This window comes from Hakea prostrata, chromosome 7 (genome assembly GCF_041222555.1).
Source record: "Hakea prostrata isolate BN-2017 chromosome 7, UWA_Hpros_2, whole genome shotgun sequence".
Classification (NCBI taxonomy): Eukaryota; Viridiplantae; Streptophyta; class Magnoliopsida; order Proteales; family Proteaceae; genus Hakea; species Hakea prostrata.
In genome coordinates this window covers 48,853,758-48,876,361 of record NC_142606.1, presented here as the reverse complement: position 1 = coordinate 48,876,361, position 22,604 = coordinate 48,853,758, and the positions used below count along the sequence as shown (strand labels likewise).

General features: G+C 38.1%; 1 protein-coding gene across 4 annotated transcripts in view; it reads left to right on the top strand.

Moving 5' to 3' along the window:
• Nucleotides 1-22,604, top strand: part of LOC149011293 (alpha,alpha-trehalose-phosphate synthase [UDP-forming] 1-like) — a gene marked incomplete at its 3' end in the record, with an annotated part of 97,013 nt that overhangs the window by 58,880 nt on the left and 15,529 nt on the right. For all 4 annotated transcript variants that reach the window (XM_089160624.1, XM_089160628.1, XM_089160625.1 and 1 more), the window contains 2 exon segments: nucleotides 11,624-11,724; nucleotides 13,644-13,831. In XM_089160624.1, the coding sequence (XP_089016750.1) occupies nucleotides 11,624-11,724; nucleotides 13,644-13,831 (289 nt within the window).

Here is a 22,604-nt window from a genome sequence, read left to right as displayed (position 1 = left end):
AATGGATGAATTAGCCCACATTCATGATGAGGTTCCTTGGTATATGCTTTTTGTTGATTACATTGTGTTGATAGATGAGACATAACTAGGGATTAATACCTAGTTAAAATCATGGAGATCAACTTTGGAATCAAAAGATTTTAGACTAAGTAAAATGAAAATGGAATGTCTAGTTTGTAACTTTACACTTGATCGGGCAGATGATGAGGTGGTGAAACTTGATGAGAAGGAGATTCTTTAAAGCAATTGTTTTAGGTATATTTGCTCAATCATAAATAAAAAAGGTGATATAGAGGATGATGTTTTTAAAAGAATTAGAATAGGGTGGATGCAGTGGAGAGGTGCGTTCGAGCTCTTGTGCGATCGATGTATTCCTTTAAAGCTTGAAGGAAAATTCTATAGGACCGTGGTATGACTAGCTATGATGTATGGTGCCAAGTTTGGGCTGTTCTCATATAAGATAAACTCAGTGTAGCTGAAATGAGGATGCTAAAATGGATGAGTGGCAAAACTAAGAAGGATAAGGAACAATCATATTCGAGCTGGTTTAAACTTCAAGAAAGTCATTTGAGGTGGCATGGTCACGTTCAACCAAGGCCTATAAATGCCCCTATGCAGAGAAGTGAGTTAGTCCAGATTGAAGGAATTAGAAAAACTAGTGGTGGACCTAAGATGACCTTACGAGAAGTGGTGAGAAACAATGTGCGTAGCTTAGGCCTTTTATCTAGAATGACCTTAAACGGAGCTGATTGGAAGGCAAGAATCCTTGTAGCTGACCCCATTTAGTTGGGAGAAGGCTTCTTGTTGTTGTGTTTTGGGATGATTTGGAGAAGTAATGAAAAATTCGAGAAGAAAAGAAAAATCCCTAGGTGAGATAGTTTAGGGTTTTTATCAATAAAGGAAAAGGGTGGGAAAGGTTTTGGAACTCTACAGTTAAAGGAAAGGAAGAGTAAGATTGCGGTTGGGAAAATTGGTTAAGTCTTGGATGGATCTTGGATGAAAATGAAATCTTGTATCCTCTTCTTCTTTACCTTACCGTTTTTTTTTTGTTCTTCTTCTTTCTTTTCTTTCATCTTTCTTTTCTCTCTTCATTTCTTTTTTTCGTTCTTCTTTTGTTTCTTTTCTTCTTCTTTTTCTTCTATCTTGTTTTCTTTTCTGTTTTTCCTTCTTGTAATTTTTCTGCAAGATTCGAGAAGAAATTGAATTACAGAAATTCTGCAATCCAAGAAAAGGTGCTGTGATGGGTTTCTTGGTTTCCTAGGCTGTTGCAAAACCAAGAAAGGGAAAGAAGTAGGAAAGAGGAAGGGGAAAGGGGTGAATCTGCCGCCACTGGGAGTGGGGGAGGGTTGCATCGGCTTAGGAGGTAGGGGAAGGGGCTGGTTTGCACTTAATTGGATGGGAGGACTTTAGGCTGCTGAGATGCTTGAGTATGCTGCTGTCGTAGGCTTTAAGGTGATGATGGAGATGAAGAATTTCAGGAATTACTCACACAGCCATTGGATTCCTCCTAGGAACCCAGGACTCCCTCTTTCCTTGAAAATTCTGATTTTGTTCAATAACTCAAGATTTCTGTATCCATAATAGGAGGGACTATTTATAGCCTTACATCTCAAAACTTATTTGGACTCAATTTGGACTCTAATTAACAAACTTGGACTCTTAACTCATTAATTAGACTTGGACTCTAACTAGGGAATCCACTTATTAGAATCCCTTTTACAACGTAATACCAATCAAAAGGAATTTCTTAACAGTCTAACAATCTTGCAAAATGTAAATAGGTAATTATGGAGAAGGAATCTTTTTTGAATTAGATTCCAATTGGGGCTTTAGAGTGGATTAGGACTGTCATATCTCATATGTTACTGATCCAAACGAAAAAATAACGCTAGATCCATGACCCTTGGATCAAGGGGATTCCAACCAGACCCCTATTGTGGCCTAAAAGGACTGGTAAAAATCACCAAAATACCTTTGGATATTTGGCCAGCTTTGAAGTGGGCCTTTTGGGTCTGGTTTCTTGGATCCAATTGTAGGGTGTCCAACCCTGTTTACATCACTTGCAATCTTCTTTCTTTTATTTTCTTTGCTTTCTTCTTCTTTTTTCTTCTGTTTTTTCTTTTGTATAATTCTGCCACAAGAAACAGAAATAAATGAAAACAGAAAATTAAAAGAAATAAAAAAAAAATTGGGAGAGAGAGGCTGCTGCAAGAAAGAGAGAAGGGGGATCTTGGAGCTGTCGCAGGGGTGGGATGGGTCTCCTGGTTTGATTATCGGGTATTCTCTATTGTGGACTCGCCCTCACATCTTGCAATGGGAGGAAGTAGTAGGTATGCTGCTGCTAGTATTGCTCCATGACAAAATTCTGGAAAAGTGATAGGAGATGGGATGTAATATTTTAGTCTAGGAGCCTTCTTTTCAAAGAATCAAGGGGTATGAGGAAGACGCTAAGTCCTAGGTTAGAGTCATTGGTGATGCCACTATAGTCCTTTTGGTCCACTAGGCTTCCGCTGGGTACTATTGATGTGGTTCCTCCAAGATACCCTTTGAGGCCAAGGATGGGGCTACTGTAGCGTGGAATAGAGGCTGGTGCTTCTCTGAAACTCGTGAGCAACAACTGTGTTTCTTTTGCAAGGGCATGGCATTCTTATAGTAGGGCAGGCACTTCTTGGGTATGTGTCTTAACTCCTTAAACTTATAAAATGTGTGTAGTTAACTATCCTAGGATAAGATATTGGGACTTAAAAGGAGATTGCTTGAAATCCTTCACTAATTAGTTAAACAAGGAAAGTGGGAATTTGAGGGGGATGTTAATGCAATGTAGAATGTGATGGCTACATTTATTAGGAAGGTGGCTAAAGATGTCATAGGAGAATAAAAAAGAAACCTCCGTTCCTATAGAGAGACTCGGTGGTGGGATCGTGAGGTTAAAGCAGCCATTAATAATAAGAAAACTAGTTTTTAGACATGGCAAAAAACTAAGGATGTAGAGGATCTGCAAAGGTATAAGTTGGTTAGAAATGAAAGTAAGAAAAAAAAGCACTTGTACCCTAAAAAAGAAAATAGCTAAGAAAAGTATGGGAAAAGCAAGAGGGAAGAGTTATGAAGATTTATATAATAAGCTACACATGAAGGAAGGGGAAAAATCTATTTATGACATAGCTAAAATAAGGGATAGGAAGAATAGAGATCTAGACCATGTTTGATGTATTAAAAGTGAAGATGATAAAGTACTAGTACGTGATGAGGATATTAAAAAGACATGGGAAATCTATTTCTCTAGTTTACTAGATGAGCATACTTCTAGTTTTAGTACATGTCATTCAAGTGATTACACCATTCACCATGGCACCAACTTTTGAACATTTATATGGAAAATTTCGAATGTCAGAAGTTAATGCTTTAAGTAGGATGAAAATAAGCAAGGCACAAGGTCCCAATGAAATCCCCATTTGAAGTATGGAAGAGCATAGGAACCTATGAGCAAAAGGAAAATGCTAGATTAATGGAGAAGGATCGTGGTTCCAATTTATAAAAATAAAGGATTGTTTTAGCTATAAAGGCATCAAATTGATGAGTTATACTATGTATTTATGGGAGAGGGTAAGGCATCATTTGTTTGCTAGACAAAAGGGGTGGGAAAAATGAACATGTGGGAGTCACATGTAGTGGGGTGGGGAAATAAGAAAGGATTTTGTAGAAAAGTTACAGATTTGTGTCCCACTTTTACTATATCCCTCACTTTTCCATGAAGTTTCACTAAATATGTGGGATTTTAAAAGGGGTGGAGTGGGAAAAGTGACTTGCCATGTCAGTAGACATGCTTCCTTAGTTTAAGTAAACTTGTTGCCCACTTTCCCACGCTCTTAAACCAAACACACCATCTTTGGGATTTTATGGAAAAACTTGCTTTTTCCCACCCTTTTTTCCCCTTCCATTTCATATTCAACAAACAAATGATGCCTAATTGAAACTTGTTTGAGACAAGTAGCCATAATAGCCCCAAACAAATCCCCCTAGATTCAGATGGTCTAGCCCCTACAGGCCTAGAGGGACCAGCTCTTAAAGCTCTAGCTTTGGCCATATCCTACTCCTGATGGTGCAATTGCCTACTCTCTACCATGGCCGGCCGCATGTCCCTCTCCTCCTGATCTCTCGCCACATCAACAGGACAACATCCTGATTATCATCTGAATCATCTCTGTATGATGATGGTCCTCACACTGCATCATCTATTGCTTTGTTGACTCTCCTCTGATCATCTTTCTTCTTCCCCTTTGTTTTCTATAAATCCCTAAGTGCCTTCCCTACATCTAGATGGGCCTCTGTGCATGTCGTCACATCCTTTGAACTCCCGATGATGTGACCCTTGAACCTGTTGATGCCACCTGAGTAGATTCTCTTCCCACAAAAATTACATTGTGTTTTATTTTTGTCTCCATCAATAGCCACAATGTATTGCCATGTTGGGTCAATCCTCCCTCCTACTGCTGGTCTCTCAGGCTGTCCATGTGTCTGTCCCCGTCCACCCTGGGAAGAACTAGCTCCCCTGACTGTTGCATGCAAAGTGATGCTATAAGTCACTAAACAACACCAAAATAATTTTCTCTACACAAATAAACAATCATGTATGATGTAAATATGTAATCGTGTACCTAAGGAATAGCATGTATGATGTAAATATGTAATCATATACCTAAGTATAAGTGTATAACTATTAACTACTAAGTATTAAGTATAAACTAGCAATTCTTCATCTTATTTTTAAATATAAAATGAATTTTTTATAATTTTTTTGGCAAAATAAATAGGCTGCCCATATCAAAACCGGTGATGAAGCCACATGGGCAACACAGCCAGCACTTGAGAAATACTTACATAATTATTCCATAAATTTCAAAACATTTTCCCCGAGTTTCCCCTATTTTTTCCATTTTTTCATAATTATTAGTATTTTAATATTTTTTGAAAAATAAAATTATTATTTATTGGGTGAAAAAATATTTCGACTCTATGAGTCCGTAGATCGGCTCACGGAGTTCCACATGTTTTTTCTATCATCATAAAACATTTATATCACTTAAAAAAGTAATCATTTTTAGTGTTCACAATATAATTTTTTACTCACAAAAAAAAAATACTTTGTGAAAAAAAATTCCGACTCTGTGAGCTCGTAGATCAGCTCACGGTATTCAACATACTTTAATTTCATAACCATCCAACATCATTATTGCATGCATTTTGTCAAAAATTAGTTGGAAAAGAATGGTTACCTGTGAGATGAAAAAACTCGCAGATCTGTGCAAAACCCCTCCTGATCGATAGAAACAATGTGATATCCGGCAATAACGAAGCAAGATGTACTCATAGATGTTGAAGATCGGACCAAAATATGGTGAAAAGTGCAAGAAATAAGAGAGGCTATGGAGTAGCTGACTTTTTTATTATTTTGAGTCGCTGGGGGGAATCATGTCGCCCCCCAGCGACAGGGCGAGGTCTTATCTGGATAAGATTAGTAGATAAGGTTCCTGACTAGATAAGGAACCTAATTTGAGGACAATTAGGATTAGAGTTTAATTATGTTTCTAAGCTGTAAAAGGCTAAAGATTCTCAAGCCTCCTACAGAAATCTTCAGTTTTTAACGAATAAAGAAATCTGAAAGTTTACAGTCAAGGAGGTTTAGCAGGGTTCCTTTTAGGGGGACCCTGCAGTTGTTTGCCTAGAGCATTCTGTTCTTGCAAAGTTCTCTTAAATCAGGGTTTCGAGCATCTATTTCAGCAAGAGAATCAGTGCTTCAGGTTGCAGAATTCAGATCAGAATTTCCCAGGTCAGTCCAGCTCCCCAAACCCATCGCAAGCCCACCTTTCTTCCTCCCCTTATCTAAGCTACCCTGGAACACCTCTGCCAGGCCATCACAGCCTTTCTAAATCCCTTCTCTCCCCCTGTTTAGACCTGGAACCATGTCCCCTATCCCCTGCGATTCTCCTAGATGCAAATCCCCAGCTCCCAGCCCCACGATACCTCTTAAATCCTTCCCTCTCTCTCTCTCTCTCTCAGTACTCTGTTCTTGGCGGAAAAACCAGAAAAAAGAATTGCAGAAAAAAAGGCAAAAAAGAAAGAAAAAAAATCTGAAAAGAAAAATCGAGTAGAAGAAAGAAAATAATATGAATCAGAAGGAGATTCTTGGAGGAGTTCCCAATCCCTTCCTACCTCATCCCATAGTTATTTCAGACCGTTCCCACATATCCCTAGATCCCGTATACCAAAGGGCAAGCTTCCACGGCTTTCCAAAATTACCCACAAACCCAAACCCCTAAAATTGCCCTGAACTAGGAAATTCTGCAATGTAATTGATTCCTTCGGTCCTTCCTCCTTGGTTCACATCACCCATGGTTTGGTTTAGCCTTCCAGGACCCTCTTTACAACACAAATTTGGACTAATAATAAGGTGGACCTTGTTTATGGGATGGTTTGGGTTCCCTATGGGATGATATGGGTATACCTTGGAAATGCTGGATGTTTAAGGATAACCTATGGGGGTGATCTTGGGGTAACAGATTACCCAAGGGGTGGTGGGATTGATGTAGGAGTTAACTAACAGCTACGGGGAAGGGTTTTGGGATATACCCAAAATGGGAATGGGAGGGAAGTAGTTTAGTTAAATAATTTGGAGATAGATGGGAAAGATGTGGGCTGTTATAAGGTATCCTATTTTGGATGTAATAGGGTGCTATTAACTTAGGCAAGGTGGGAAGGGGAAATATCTTGCGGCAAGAGGGGGAGGGATTCTTGATTGAATCTTGGAATTCTCAAGATCCGTGATTTTTCTTCTTCTTTCTTTCTTTTCTTTTTGTTCTTCTTCGTTTCTTTTCTTTCTTCTTCTTCCTTTTTCCCCCATTTTTTTGGTTCTTTTCTGTTTCTGTTTTGTCGCATGAACCAGGAGAAAAATTAGTGGAAAGATTGGGTATAGCAAGAAAGGAAGGGTGGGGTGATTCTTGCTGCTGCAAGGGGAAAGGAGAATAGGGGATGGATGGGCTGCAGTCGCAGATGGGAAAGATGGCTGGGGAGGGGATGCGGAGGTAGTGGATTAGGTAGGGATATATTTGCAATGGAGGGGAGGGGGTGGACTCGGCCTGTGTTGAAGGGGGGGGGGCTAGGGAGTTGCTGCAATGGTGGAATGGGGCTGTACTTTTTCTGCTGTGAGTTGAAGAAGAGGAGCTTGGAAACCAGAAATCTTGCCTCAAACCTCAGCCTAGGTTGTGTGGAAACTACCCACGACTCTAAGCCTTCAATTCTATTAATCTTTCACTAACTTTTACAATGAGATATCAGATATGTGAGCTATTTATAACTTACAAGAAAGAAATTGGACTTGCATTGGGTCTCAAAGAAAATTAATATTAACAAAACTCTAATTACTTGCCTTTAATCTTAGACCACAAAAATTAACTTAATAAAATAAACCTTATCTAGAAGGAATCTTGTAATTAGATTCTCACGTAATTTTACTTTGACTCAACTAAACAAGGGGAAAAATCAATTTCGAATCGTCAAAAGACATGGAATCTAATTAGACCACGACACCCCAAGGAGGGGCATAGAAAATGACCAAAATACCCCCTAGGCGCATTCGGCCAACTTTGCTGCTGCATGCTCAAGGGGGCTGTTTGGGCTCAATTCGTGGGCTTTCTTGGGCCTTCTTTTGGTGGTCTTTTTTTTTTTTTTTTTTTTTTTTTTGGGGGGGGGGGTTTGGGCTTGGTTACATTAGTTAGGTTCATGCCTTATTTGTCTCCTTTTGTGGTCCCACTATTCACCGGCATATCCCACCAACTGATTAAGCACTAGCCTCATCTTGCCATACTTTGATAAGTAATGCCAGTTAAAATACTCTTCTAGATCATCGAACCGCTCATAGAAGATTTGAAGATTGTTGACACCATCATAGGTTTCTAACTTGTACATCTCTGGAGGCCTTTGTGGTTGCAGTATTCCTCTGTGCATACAATGGTGAGACTGTAAGTAGTCTCTAGCTGGTTCTTCTAGGGCTTTGGCTACTATTGATTCATCTAGCTCTGATGTGTTGGTACTTGGACTTGTTGGAATTCTTGCTCTAATACTAATGATGTAAACCCAAATTTAGGTTTAGGGTTACTAGGATGGTTTCCCTAAAATCAAGAGTTTGCCCAGAATCTTCCGACAAATAAGTTAAAAATATTATGGGATGGCTTGTCATCTAAGAAAGTTTTTGGAAACCCTTAGGAGGGATATGGGCTGATAGGGAAAAGCTAAGGTTTCAATAAAAATTATTTGAGAAGGGAAGGGAAGGGAAGCCTGCGATTTGGTATGTGAAGGGGATAAACAATATAAACAATTTGGAATTAGATGGAAGAGGGGTGGGTTGTTATAGGGTAAACTAAAATTATCAGGGAAAGGTTGGAAACCTGAAGTAGGGTGGAAAGGGAAAGGGAACCTTACGATTAGGGATTGGAGGGTTCTTGAGATGTTTCTTTCTTTCTTGTCTTTTCTTTTCTTTTCTGTTTTTCTTTCTTGTAATTCTTCTGCAAGAACTGTTAAGTAATGAAACAGAAATAAAAGAAAACAGAAGACTAAAAGAAACAGAAAAAAGGCAGAGGGAAAGGCTGCCACAAGGAAAAGGGGGGGGGGGATCGGGGAGCTGTTGCAAGGGTGGGTTTCTTGATGGAGTTGCAGAGTATGGAAGGGGTTTAGGGCTGCTGTACTTGTTTGATTGGAAGAAAGTGCTGTGAATGCTGGAATGATGAAGGAGATGCTGATCTTGAATAAGAACTCTCATTTACTCAACCGTGGTCTCCTCAACAGGGACACGATCTTTAACTCAACTCAATTTTATTCAAAATCAGACTTAAAAAATTACAAAGAAAGACTAGGCCTATTTATAGCCTACAAAAGACTGCTACCTAAGTGGGATTCCTAAATAGGTAGGGTCTCCCTTACAATTAATCTCAACCATCCAAATATAGACTAAAACATATTTTAGAATCTCCTTGAAAATAGATTCCTTCTAAGACTCTAAGCCTCCAACATAATGAAAGGAACTCTTTTTGTAAATAAAGACTCACAAGAGTCCTTTATTGAAAGACTCCTAAGCACTCAAGAACCCAACTTTAACCTAAACAAGACTTCTAAATAATGATGCAAATGAAGAAATAAAAATCTGAAATTTAATTCCAACAAATATATTTGTCTGGCATTGACCAAATATGGTAGAAGATCTTGCTATCGAGCGAGATCTCGGTCGAGATATGCAATTTTTTGGTGTCAACTCGGTGGCCAATCTCGGTGGGTTTTAGGGTCATAATTAGGCTGAAACTTGATATTTAGCCTATTTAAGGCTTTTTGAACACATTGGTGGTCTTGATTTTGTCAGAAAACAACCCTAAGTATGATTTTGAAGTCTAGCCATAGTGTGAAACTGAAATGTTGTAGGACTAGGGATTGTAAGGTTATACATGTAATATAGAACCTTTGAGGCATATAAATGAAAAGCAAGTGTATCAAATGCATCAAATAACCTAAATGTCATCAAAATTTCATCCATATGAGTATCACAATCTCAATTTTCAAGAATAAAATAATAAAATTATACTACCATTAGAAGTTCTGTATGAGTCATTAAATTATAAGTTCATAAGACAAGCAAAGAATGATTGAGCTTCCTTCGATGTTGTAGATGTGCTAAGAGTAGTTGCTAGTGAAAATCCATCCGAAATCTGCAAAAATATGGGCAAAAATTGAGAGTTACAGCGAGATATAATGAGAGGCGAGATCTCGGGCAAGATATCCCAACTTTGATCTATCTCCATCTCGTCTCGCTTCTTTGAAAAAGCGAGATATCTCATGAGATCTCCCACCATGGACCAAATTACCTCTATAAGAGGGTTCAGCCAGTCCTTGGGGCCCAAACTAGGGTTTCGGCACCCTCATACCCTTGTTTACATCTGTCAAATTCCCAATTTTTTATTTTGTTGTGTTTTTGGCCTTAAGATCTGAAGAGTCATCAAGGTCTTGTTTTCTTGTCTTGAAAGAACTGAATAAGATATACCATATACCTTGTAATAACTTCTAGGAAGGTGGCTTCTATCTTGAAGCGTTTATTCTAAAGTTCACTTATGTAGGGCATCTTGTATGAGGAAGGTTATCGAAAGACTCATCATAACGTCATTTTATAAATTATGTACTTAAAAGGTCAGATTGAAAATAATGTGTACTCAAGATATGTGATCCTGATTGGAAGTTTGGAATGATATGGCATACACAGACACAACAACAAAAGCCCCCAACAAATGGGGCGGCACATGGACGCCCCCAACGCAGGCCAGCGAACAAGGCCTAAGCTATACAACCTCCACCACCTCCTAAGGACAGGCACCCCAGCCCAGTCCTCAATAGGAATACACCCCGACAGAGCAAAGGCCCGGAACGGCGCCACCCAAACGACCCAAGCACACAGGAGCAACCCGGACCAACCAAAGACGCACACCACCAGGCCACCACCACAGCACCAGCCGAGACAAGACAACGCACACGACCGACACGCGGGGACAACGGCTAAAAACAGCAATGGAACGCGACACAAGACCGGAGACCCTCCACACCACCCAAACGGGAAACCCCCAAACACCCACGAGACCGGACCAAAACAACCGAGGAACGCGACACCACCACGCGACTGACAAAGTACAAACAGAAGCGACTACAAGTTAAAGCCGCCAAGCCCCCAGAAGGACCCCCGGCCCAACACACCACCAAAAGCACCGGGGCTCACTAAGCTGGTTAATCACCAACGGAAAGAAGGGCAGGACGGAGCCCGCGGTCCTGCCCCCCCGTCAGTCACCACCTTCTTCCTGACTTCAGGCCATAACGCGGGACTCTGTTCAGGTCTACCTTGAAGGTCCACATTTCTTCTTCTAGTTCTATTGTTAGCCTCCGTTGTGTCTTCCGTAACCCAATGGTTCTCCGTATGTAGTTAAGTGTCTCAACCGGGTTTCAATTATTCTCTCCCATAAGTTCTTCTGTTTGTCTTTCCAAAATGTGTATATCTGATTTTGTAATTACTTTCTGTTCTACTATAAAGTCTAGATACTTGTATGCTATTGCAACTATATTTTGGGATCTCATTTTTATTATATTTTTTTGGGGGGTGGGGGTTGGAAGCACCAGAATCTCTTGGTACAGAAACCTGAAAGAACCCAAAATTTTGAAACTATAACAGTTGGAAAATTAGAAATAATGTTGGATGTATGACTTTAGGGAAATGAAACAAGTAGTATGACATAATTTTAAAGTACCATATCATTGATTATAGTAAATTATGTTGTCATAAGAATTGATTGAGTTCAGCCGTCTTGCTAAACCTGGGCGTTCTGGAGGCTATCTGAGTCATGAAGGCACATAGTTCTAATTGTGTCTTTTTTATTCCCCTGGTTTTACCAATATAGCATGAAATCCATCAATGGGATCAGGTTAAATTTTCTGTAATTTGGTATTGAAATGTTGCTTTAGACAAGTCTTTGGTTTTCAAGCTTAGAATTGGGCAGTTGATCTCCTTTCTATGCTAATACTATTGTTCGTTTTTTGTGTATAGACATAGCGCTTGTTACATCTTTGAGGGATGGAATGAATCTTGTCAGCTATGAGTTTGTGGCCTGTCAGGATTCAAAGAAAGGAGTATTAATTCTTAGTGAAGTAAGTTATGATTGCCATTTTATCTTTTGTGCATCTCAGGATAATCAAATTATTTAATAATGATGCTTCTTATTTTCTGCATTATTCAAAAGCCTTAAACTGTTCAGTGTTCACATCTTATCAGAAAATCAGATGATTTTGTTGGGTATCTATTTGAGAATTCTTAAGGCTATGATTGGATTGCAAGAAAAGTATTTTTGAAATATGGAGATAACAACTCGTAAACTCATATATCTACTTTAGTTGTTTCTATGGCAACAGAGATGATCCATCAGAGTTTCCTCATCCTCCACCATGAAAATCATAGCAGGAAACCAATCTTATTCATCCAGTAAAATGGTACTTTAGTATATAAATAGATGAAGAAGGTGACAAAAGAGATAGATTGGTTGGCTAGAAAAACAACTAGGAACACTCTGGAACTGTAATAGTATTGTTACACTATATTTCAAGACAAATGTGATACTTCAGTGAGATATCAAGGTGCTTCATCATCGTCATTATCAGGGGCTCTATGAGAGTGAGATTCCATGTGGATTCTGGATAAAGGAGAGCTCCCTTGCTATACTAGATTTTGTCCCTTATATTTTAGTTTTTATTTATTTATTATTTTATTTTAATAACAGTTTTGTGCTCATAACTTCTTCTTGTTAATGCGACTCATCAGTTTTCAACATTCAATCATCTGTCTTTCCTGAAATTTCGATGGCCTTATTTGCTCTCCATGTTAACCTTCCTCCTTCCATGTGAGCAAGCAAGTTCCTCCTCACTTTACGCTCAAATTAATACATGTCTCTCTCTCTCTCTCTCTCTCTCTCTCTCTCTCTCTCTCTCTCTCTCTCTCTCTCTCTCTCATCTTTAATTCAAAGGTTTAGTGGTCTAATGATGACATAATGGCAACAAATGCAGTAGGAGACCACATATTCATGGTTTTGTTATTCATATATGTTTATTGGAGGCAAACTTTCGGTTGGGTCATATAGGTGTTACATTTTTTGTCCTGGGTTTTCTTTGTAATTTACCATTGTAGTGGGCCTAAATATGGGTAATTTTTTCAGTTGTAGTGGATAGGATTAGATGCAAATAGAAGTATAGGTAATTTTCCTGCTTAACTCATACTAATGATTTAGGTCCATTAAGCTGGCCAATTACAAAGGAAAGTAGGAATGCCATCGAATTGAGGCCCAAGACCTATGTGACTCAACCGTTGGCCTAATCCTTGGAAAAGAACCAGATTTGGAGCTGGATCTGCATTATTAACTTTCTGCTTTGCTGTCCAAGAAAGTTTGGTGAGAGAGCAAAATGCAGTTAAGTGACCTCAACCAGAGATTACCATATGATCTTCCCTTCTGTGATCTCTTGTTTTTAATTTAAGGGTCTTGAAAATTTGCTGCCAATCTGGCAATTGATGAAGTATTTACTGTTGCTGGATATGAAATTTGTGATCATCTTCTTGACTTGTTAACGCTTGCGACTGGTTTACATTATCTCCAGATCCTTTAGACTGTTAATCTTGGTTTGTTACGTTTTTCCTGACTGACTGTCGAAGCGTTTTTTTTGTAATGTCATTCCAATCCACTCATCTGTGTATGCTTAACCCAATAATAAAGAAATAAGGAAGCAAGTATCCTATTGATAGAGCACTTTCCATTGTCTGTCTGGTGGATTAGTAGATGTTCTAAAAATAAAATGCTGAAGTTCCTCTTGGTATGTAATGTTTTCAGTTGTAAGAACAGCAGTTTAATAGCTTTATGTAAAGTATATTTATAATAAATGATCAATCCCTAGCCAAAAAAAAAAAAAAAAAAAAAAAAAGCTTAAAAGCTTGTAGAAAATCTTGGCAATGTCACGTTAATCATGTATGGTTATGAACTATGAGGGTTTATTATGTGAGTTGATACTTTCATTTTTCTCTTCAGTTTGCTGGAGCTGCGCAGTCCCTTGGTGCTGGAGCTATCCTAGTAAATCCATGGAACATCACTGAAGTTGCTAGTGCAATTGGTCAAGCTTTAGATATGAATGCTGAGGATAGAGAAAAACGGCACCTTCATAACTTTAAGCACGTGACAACCCACACTGCTCAACTTTGGGCTGAGACCTTTGTGAGGTATGGTCGTATGGTAATTGTTGACTTGCATCTGTTCGATAGAGTGATAATCTTGTCATTCCTTTTTATGCCATTCAGTGTATTTTTGTCTTTGATAAGAATTAGGCTTGCACCCTAATGGGGTAGGTTAAGGACCAACACATCACAATTAAAAGGTCATGATTTAGCTTAATTTTTAAAGCTTTCTCCCATTATATTGACATAAATATGAATTGTTACTACTTGAAATCTATTCCAAATCTTGAGCAAGGTTAAATTCAGAAGATATTTAAATAGAAAGTCAATTTAATAAAGCTTTTTGTTGATTCTGGCTGGCAATAACAAAACCTTTTTAAAGAAAATGGAAAACACACACATGGATTATTCTGAAATTTGATGTTGAAGTACAACTCTAGAACTTTGAACCAACAACAGGCTTCTTTCATTCCAATCACCCTGTACAATTTAGTGTTTCTGATGCAAGCTCTCATTTATGTCCTTTCTCAACAATGAATATGGAACTGATGTTGAATTTAGATCTTACTATCAGTTTTGTTTTTCCAATTCAATGTATTTTCTGCGTTAGTATCCTCATTCCTCAAAATATTTCCTGGAAATAATTTTTACTATAGAATTATGTCTTATAGAGTATTGGGTGCGCCAGAAAGGTTAATCGTTTGGCTTTAAGGCCACTTGGGGTGGAGGGCTGCTTGGTGATGGTGCCCCGGTCCCTACCATGCTAGAAGAGGTTCCAAGGAACGCAGCCCCATTATTTCCGAAGCGGTGAAGTGATGCCTCACCATACCTGACATTAATACCCTATGTGTAATGTCTTACGAATATCAGGATATTTGTGGACAAATCTACAGATGAGTTTACCTTTGAACAGATGACTCTTGCTTGGGTAAAGGGGTTGGACAAAACACTCTTTCCTTACTGCCTGAGCTCTCTATAACTCATTCAGCCCCCTTTAGAAGGTTCAGTGTTGTCATCAATCTGACTTACACATTCGATGTGGTTTGCCAGTTCTCAGATCGACTTCCATTTGATAGCTTTTTCTCTTAGCACAGGACCTTAGTTTGAAATTTTGCGAGATTTTGGATGTTTCGAGGTCACTGGAATGAAACGTGCCTGCAAAATGAAATTGACTGGAGTTTTGAATCGATGGCATTTCGTTGAAATTTCGGTGTTTCGGCCCTAAATCTTTCAAATCTTGGGAATTATACATGAGGATTCAAAAATACATTGCCAATTGGTGACTATTTTTGTGGTATGATTATTTAATTGTGCTGATATAGCCTAAAATAAGGTTTCTGTGAATGTGAATTTATACTTCAAGAATGTTTTGATGTCTGAAAATACATTCAGATTTGACCGCAGACACAAACAAGAGTGTAAATGCAAAAGATCATCATGCGTTGTTTATTTAACCAAACTAACCATGGATATGTGTTTAAAGGCCCTTAAATAGGATGTCCACAAAGAACCAGACCAATAAAATGCATAAAACCCGCCAAATCATTCCACCGAAACTTGGCAGAATGTATAATAGGTTTTGGCAAAATTTTGAAAGATTTCGGTCTAGCCACCTCAAGACGAGACAAAATCTTTAACCTTGGTTTGACCATATCTAGCTGTTTGGCTCTGTTCAAGTAAGAGGTTAGATTTGGCCACAAATGATTAAATGAAAGATTATAAGTTTTCAAAGATGAGGTTTCTTACATGTATTTTCTACCTCTGAAAGTTCGTACCTATTCTCTCAAAAACCCTCAAATGATTTTTGATTAAAAAAAAAATTATGCTGTTTCTTGAGTGATAGCACCAAAATAAAGCCCAAGTGCTCCACAAATTTTTTGTAAGGACAGGGTGAAATCTTGAATTTTTTGAATTGCTTCCTTGTTTGTCTGCTATTGGATGAAATGAGAAACAAAAGCTGAAATCTAGGTTTTTAACTGATCGCAATATGTTTCGTAATATATGATGCCATTTAAGTTAATACATTGTGACAGTGTTGATAGGTAATTTTAAAATTCAAAATTATTTTTTGTACTGAATTGATGGTATCACATTGTATTCCCTGTGTTGCATAGTATCTGCTGAAAGTATGTGATATTTATTGTTAGGCTTTTGCAACTCTAAATTAAAAAGAATTACTTTTTGTTTGTATTTGAAAAGGTATTGCATGTAGCTCAAGTATCTTATTGTATAGAGTCTATCGATACATTGTGATACAAAAGACATAAGTGTTTTATTTTGGAGGTGTATTGCATTGATGGGCTATGATGCCCGATACGTTTGGGCTGATAAGAGACAGTATGTTGCCATAGCTAAGTCCACGGCTGCAGAAATTTGCATATCCAAAGGCTTTCTTAGGTTTGAACTTCAAAGTTCAAAATTATAGATATGGGAAAGTTGGAATATTTTCTTGGCATAGAAGTAGACTAATTTACCAACTCTATGTCCTTTTCACAAAGTGTTTTCTTGAACTACTATCTGAGATTGTCATGTTAGGTTGTAGACCTGCTGGAACTCAAGTTAGGCTCTCATGCTAAGAGTAAAGATGGTGAACCTGTAGACAAAGTCTGCTACTGAAGGCTAGTAAATAAAGAGAAAGAAAAACCAGATGCGAATTTCAGTTCATTCATGATCGCTGAAACAACATTCAAATTGGGATATTTCAGTTCTTGCTCCATTTTGTTCATTAATAAACTCTTGTTTCCACTTTGATTAATAAATTTACACAAAACCCACCTATCATATCAACATCAAATTGAAGCAGAAAAGGTTCTTTGATGCAAATGCATTGTGGTGTTTACTGATGTGTTGAAAGAGAAATCATCTATTGTTGATATTCACGATCGGGTTTAGGGTTTGACATTGATTTTCTTCCTCATTCCGTGTTCTCTCTTCTGTCGAAATCGTAGACAAGCTTTGAAGCTTTAGGAAACCATGAGGGGAACGAAAAAACTCCAGTTTCAATCAAAACCTCGAAATTTTGACGAAAACATGCAAAATTGGGAAATTTCCCCCAATTGGGTTGAAATAGACTAGCCGGTTGATGAGAACAAAATTGAGGGAAACTCTGAAAATTTTGTGGAAACCTGAGACTTTTTCTTACACGTTTCGTGTTTTCTCCAAATTTTTTATATTTTTTCTTTCATGTTTTCCTGAATACCATGACAAATACCCCCTCCATCAAGATTTGTGTATTCCCTTAGACTAGTTATCTTAAGCATGCTAATGACCAGACTTAAAAGAGCTGTAGTTGTCAATTACCTCAGCAACCATAGGCATAACATTAAACTTGTAAATGGATAGCCGAAATCTGCCTCCGAATTCACATTCGTATTTGTTTAAGGGTATCTGTATCCGGAACTTTTTTTTCCGGAAAATATCTATATCCGTCCACTAAGCAACTGGATTTGGATTTGGATAATTGCTTATCAGATCAGATAATATCCGGTTAAAAATAGAGTAAAGTATTCAACATTTTTTTATCTGAAAATGGATGATAATTGGATTCGAAAATCAGTAACCAGATAAACGAAAATCGCAAATTATCCGGTTAGAGTAAGGTATTAAACACTTTTTTTCTAAAAAAGATTATTATAATCGGATTTGGAAATCGGTAATTGGAAATTTAAAAAAAAAATGACAATCACCAATCAATAATCGGATAGTTTATCGAATCGAATTATAATCTGATATTCGATAAAGTTCCGGATTCAAGTTCGGATGCCTTCTCTAAATTTCTGCCGGATTTAGATTAGGATGGCGGTTTTACTACTCGGATTTGGATTTAGATTCTGATACTGGTGTATTCGAGCCAAATCTGATCTGTTTATAGGTCTACATAACATGTCATGGGATGTCTATGTTCGTTAGTCGGAGGAGAGGATGTTACAGGCATAGTACTACTCGGCTCACGGGATGGATCCACTAAGGCACTTCTTTTGGCATTGAGTTTTTTTTTTTTTTTTTTTTTGATGAATAAATAATAATATAAAACAAACAACAAACTACAAGAATGATCCAAACGGGAAGGATCATGGAGAAGGGATGAATTGGGAGTTGAGTCCCCAGGAGACAACAATAAGCATGTTCCTTTGGGAATCAACAACTAGGGGGGACAAATGAGCCTAGCCGAAACATCAAAATAAATCGCGTTCCAAATCGAATCAAGAGAGCGGGATTTAGAAGTCCAACGCCTTAGATTCCGCTCCCACCAGAGATGATGGATCATAGCACCATAGACAAGCTTACCAACTCGGTTGCAAATTGAGGAGCCTGTTAAGTTACTTAAAACCCAAGATCAGTCACTATCAAACCCAAATGAGCGCCGGGAGCAGGGCCAAATGAAAGCAAGGGCTTTTCTCTAGAGAGAACTTCCCTTTTATTGAGTTGTACTTCTCTTTTATGGTCAGTTACTTTGTATTTGATGTTTTGAACTTAGAAGTTGTTGAAGTATACGTAAATTTGGGATTTTTACTGTTCACGTTCTTGTTCACGTGAACAGTAAAAACAGCTTTTACTGTTCACGTTATTGTTCATGTGAACAGTATTATGCTATTGTTTTTATTATATTTTCTATTTCTAATGTGAGAGTCTTGCTATATAAGTTTTAGGAGTTTTTTAGAAAGCATAGTTTCTATTTTAGGAGTTAGGAAGTTACTAAAGCTGTAATATTTTGTTTCCTTTTTCTAGAGGACAATTACTTGTCTCTCAAGTTGTATTAGATTCATTAGAAGCTATAAATAAAATGGCTCTATGATTCTAAACTCTTTAGCTAAGAATCACAGGCCTTTTCTATTGGTTCTTCATCTCTCTTCTCTTCTTCTTCTTCTCTCTTTTCTTTGTTTAAGTTCAACTGCTATTTTGATTGTTTAAAGCTTGTTTTCTAACATGGCATCAGAGCTTTTTGGAATCAAAATAGTGTTGTTCTCAATATTCTCTTCTGAAGTTTTTTTTTTTTTTTTTTTTTTCCTTTCTGTTTCCTTGGTGTGCAGCCACCTAATGCTGTATATTATGGACTCTTAGATCAGATATTCATGTGAACTGATCTTCTCTACTTATTACCTTACTCTTACACGTTCCAGAACTTGGATACCTTTGTTACCTCTTTTTTTGCTGCAAACCTTTTTTTTTTTTCTCCTATTCTGTCCTAAGGTTGCAGAATTTTTTTTGTGCTCATTCTACTTCAAGTTTTGGAAAACTAATTTGAGTGATATCTATCTCAGTTTAATGTCTTCACTTACATGTGACTCAATCATGAGTACGGCTGAGTCAAGAGGATCTTAAGGAGATCATGTAAACATTCAAATCACATCTATCAAGCTCAAAGGTAGTTCTAATTACTTATTGTGGTCGCAAGTGGTTCGGGTGTACATACTTGCAAAAGGTAAGCTTAAGTTCATTGAGATGAACCTCCTGTTGAAATTGACAAATCCTATTTTAGTTGGATCCAAGATGATGCAATCATCAAAATTTGGATGTGAAATAGTATGGAACCTGATATTGCAGCGAATGTTATGTTCCATAAGACTGCAAAGGGAATATGGGATGATTTTGCAAGAGACTTATTCCCAAGCTAAAAATATGACTCGGATTTTTAGTATTTATGAAAAGCTATTTCAATTTCAGCAAGCTGACTAGTCTCTGCCAGATTATTACAACTCCTTTAAAGGCATGATGGAGGAGTTGAATGTCTTTCAACCTCTCACCATTGATATAGAGAAGCTTAAGGCCCAACGGAATGAATTTTTTGTGTCTAAGTTTCTTGCAAGATTGAACCCTAAACTGAAATCTGTCAAAGGACATCTTCTTGCTGGTTAGTATGTCCCTAATCTTAGTGAAGTATATTCTAGACTTCAACGTATTGCCTTGCCTGAAGGGAGTTCTCCAAAAAAAAGTTCTAAAGGAGAAAATTCAGCCTTCACTACCTCTCATGGAAGGGGACATGGTCGTGGTTCAGGGGGAGTTAGTAGGTCTTTTGGAGGTCGTGGTGTTCAACTGTTTGATAAGACATCTCGACTTTGTACTCATTGCGGTAAAACAGGGCACTTAGTGGAAGCTTGTTGGGCCAAACATGGAAAACCAGAGTGGGCCAAGCACCTTGCCAATCATGTCGTTTCTGATGGTGGTACTGATACTGTAGCAAACAATGATAGTGGTTCTGGATCTTCTTCAAGGGACTTGTCTAAGACTCTAAGAGATGATGTAAGCCAATTCCTTCGCCGATTGCAAAATATTGAAACTGGCGCTTCCACATCCACTAGTACTTCTGCTGCCACACTTTCTCATGTAGGTAACACAGCACTTCTCACTTCAACTCCCACCTCTTGGATCATCGATTCAGGGGCCTCTTCCCACATGACTGGTAAGTCATCCATTTTTAGCTCTTTTTCTAAATCTACCACTAAAAATTTTGTTGTCATAGCTAATAGGACTTCCACACCTATTCTAGGCTCTTGAAGTGTTTCTCCTACACCTTCTCTTACTTTATCATAAATACTTCATGTTGCTAACTTTCATTTCAACTTATTATCTGTTAGTCAATTAACTAAAGCACTAAACTGCTCTGTGACTTTTACTCCTACTTATTGTGTTTTCCAGGACCTTCACACGAGGAAGACGATTGGTGGAGGGTGTGAAAGGAACGGACTCTACTATCTGGACTATGCTACACCTATTGCGGCTCTTTCTGATGATTGTGTAAATGCTCTCTAGTGGCACTATCGTTTAGGCCATCTGTCTTTACCTAGATTAAAAATTTTATTTCCTTCTTTTAAATCAGTGTCTAGATTAAATTGTGAAGCATGTGAGATAGGGAAGCATCATCGTGCCACCTATCCTCCATGCTCTATCTCTCGTAGTGAGTCCTTATTTTCTCTTGTTCATTCCGATATTTGGGGCCCTTGTAGAATTAGTAATAGGCATGGTTTTTTATATTTTGTTACTTTTGCGGACGATTTCTCCCGTCTTACATGGTTGTATCTTTTAAAGGATCGGACAGAGTTCTTAACTACATTTAAAAATTTTATTTATGAAATTCGAACTCAATTTTCTCTTCCTATTAAAATTTTTCGGTCTAATAATGCTTTAGAATATGTGCAACATGATATATCTAATCTGTGTGATTCTCTTGGAATGATTCATCAAACCAGTTGTTCATTCACTCCCCAACAAAATGGAGTGGCTAAACGCAAAAATCGTCACCTCTTGGAGGTTGCACGTGCTATTTTGATTCAGATGAATGTTCCAGAGAGTTACTGGTGTGATGCGGTTTTGACTACTAGTCATTTAATAAACCGCATGCCTATGCCTTTGCTTTCTGACAAATCTGCTTTTTCAATTGTTTTTCCCAATAGAGAACCATTTTCAGTTCCACCCAAAATTTTTGGTTGTGTGTGTTTTGTTCACATACCACATCCTTTGGATAAACTTTCCCCCCATTCTATTAAGTGTATTTTTCTTGGGTACTCACGTACTCAAAAAGGTTTTCGTTGTTATGATCCGGTTCTTCGCAAACAATTTACAAGTGCGGATGTGTCCTTTTTTGAAGACACTCCTTATTATCCTAGTCAATCTGTGTCTGTTGAAAACTGTGTTTTGGATGATACTCCTCCTATTCCCTCTTTAGTTCCTTCCACTAACAATGTTCCTCTACAGGTTTATCAGCGAAGACATAAGTTGGCAGAACATATTGTGGATAGTAGAGTTCCTCCTAACAATATCAGCGGCTCTCCTTTAGTGGAGCCTGAAGCTGGCCCTACGGATGTTCCTTCTTCATCCTCTCCACCAGTGGATTCTTCTAGTGGAGATCCCACTCTGCCTTCAGATGACTTACCAATTGTTTTAAGGAAAGGTACTCGTACTTGCACTTTACACTTTAACATTGTTTATTCTGTTTCCAATTTTGTTTCTACCTCTTATCTCCCTCCTAGCTTTCGTTGCCTTGCTTTGTCTATGTCTACCGTTCATATTAACCCATCATACCGAAGCTCTTAAAATTCCTGGCTGGAAAGCCGCTATGGATGTGGAAATGGATGCTTTACATTCTCATCATACATGGTCTTTAGTCAACTTACCTCCTGGGAAAGATGTGGTCCGCTGTCAGTGGGTGTATACTATTAAGTACCATTCTGATGGTACGGTTGAAAGGCTCAAGGCCCGCTTGGTGGCTAAGGGCTATACACAAACATATGGTGTAGATTATTTTGAGACTTTTTCTCATGTGGCAAGACTAAATTCTGTCCGTGTCTTGATATCTTTGGCTGTGAATTATGATTGGCCTCTTTTTCAGCTTAACATAAAAAATTCATTCTTATATGGTGATCTTCATGAAGAAGTTTACATGGAGCAACCTCCAGGGTATGTTGCTCTGGGGGAGGACAATGTTCATGTTTGCAAGCTTCATAAAGCGATTTATGGACTCAAACAGTCTCCACGGGCTTGGTTTGAGAAATTTAGCAAGACTGTGGAGTCTTTTGGATTTGTACAGTGTTATTCTGATCACTATATCTTTATTAGATGGTAGGGTGATTGTGTTGTCATTATGATAGTTTATGTTTATGATATTGTTCTTTCAGGCAATGATGTTGATGCAATCCATATAGTCAAGGCACACTTATAGAAATCTTTCCAAACCAAAGACTTAGGTGATCTACAATATTTCTTGGGGATTGAAGTGATCCGCAGTAAATAGGGAGTAAGTTTGTCACAAAGGAAGTATGTGTTAGATCTTTTGACTGAGATTGGCATGCTTGCTTCTAAACCTAGCGACATTCCCATGGAT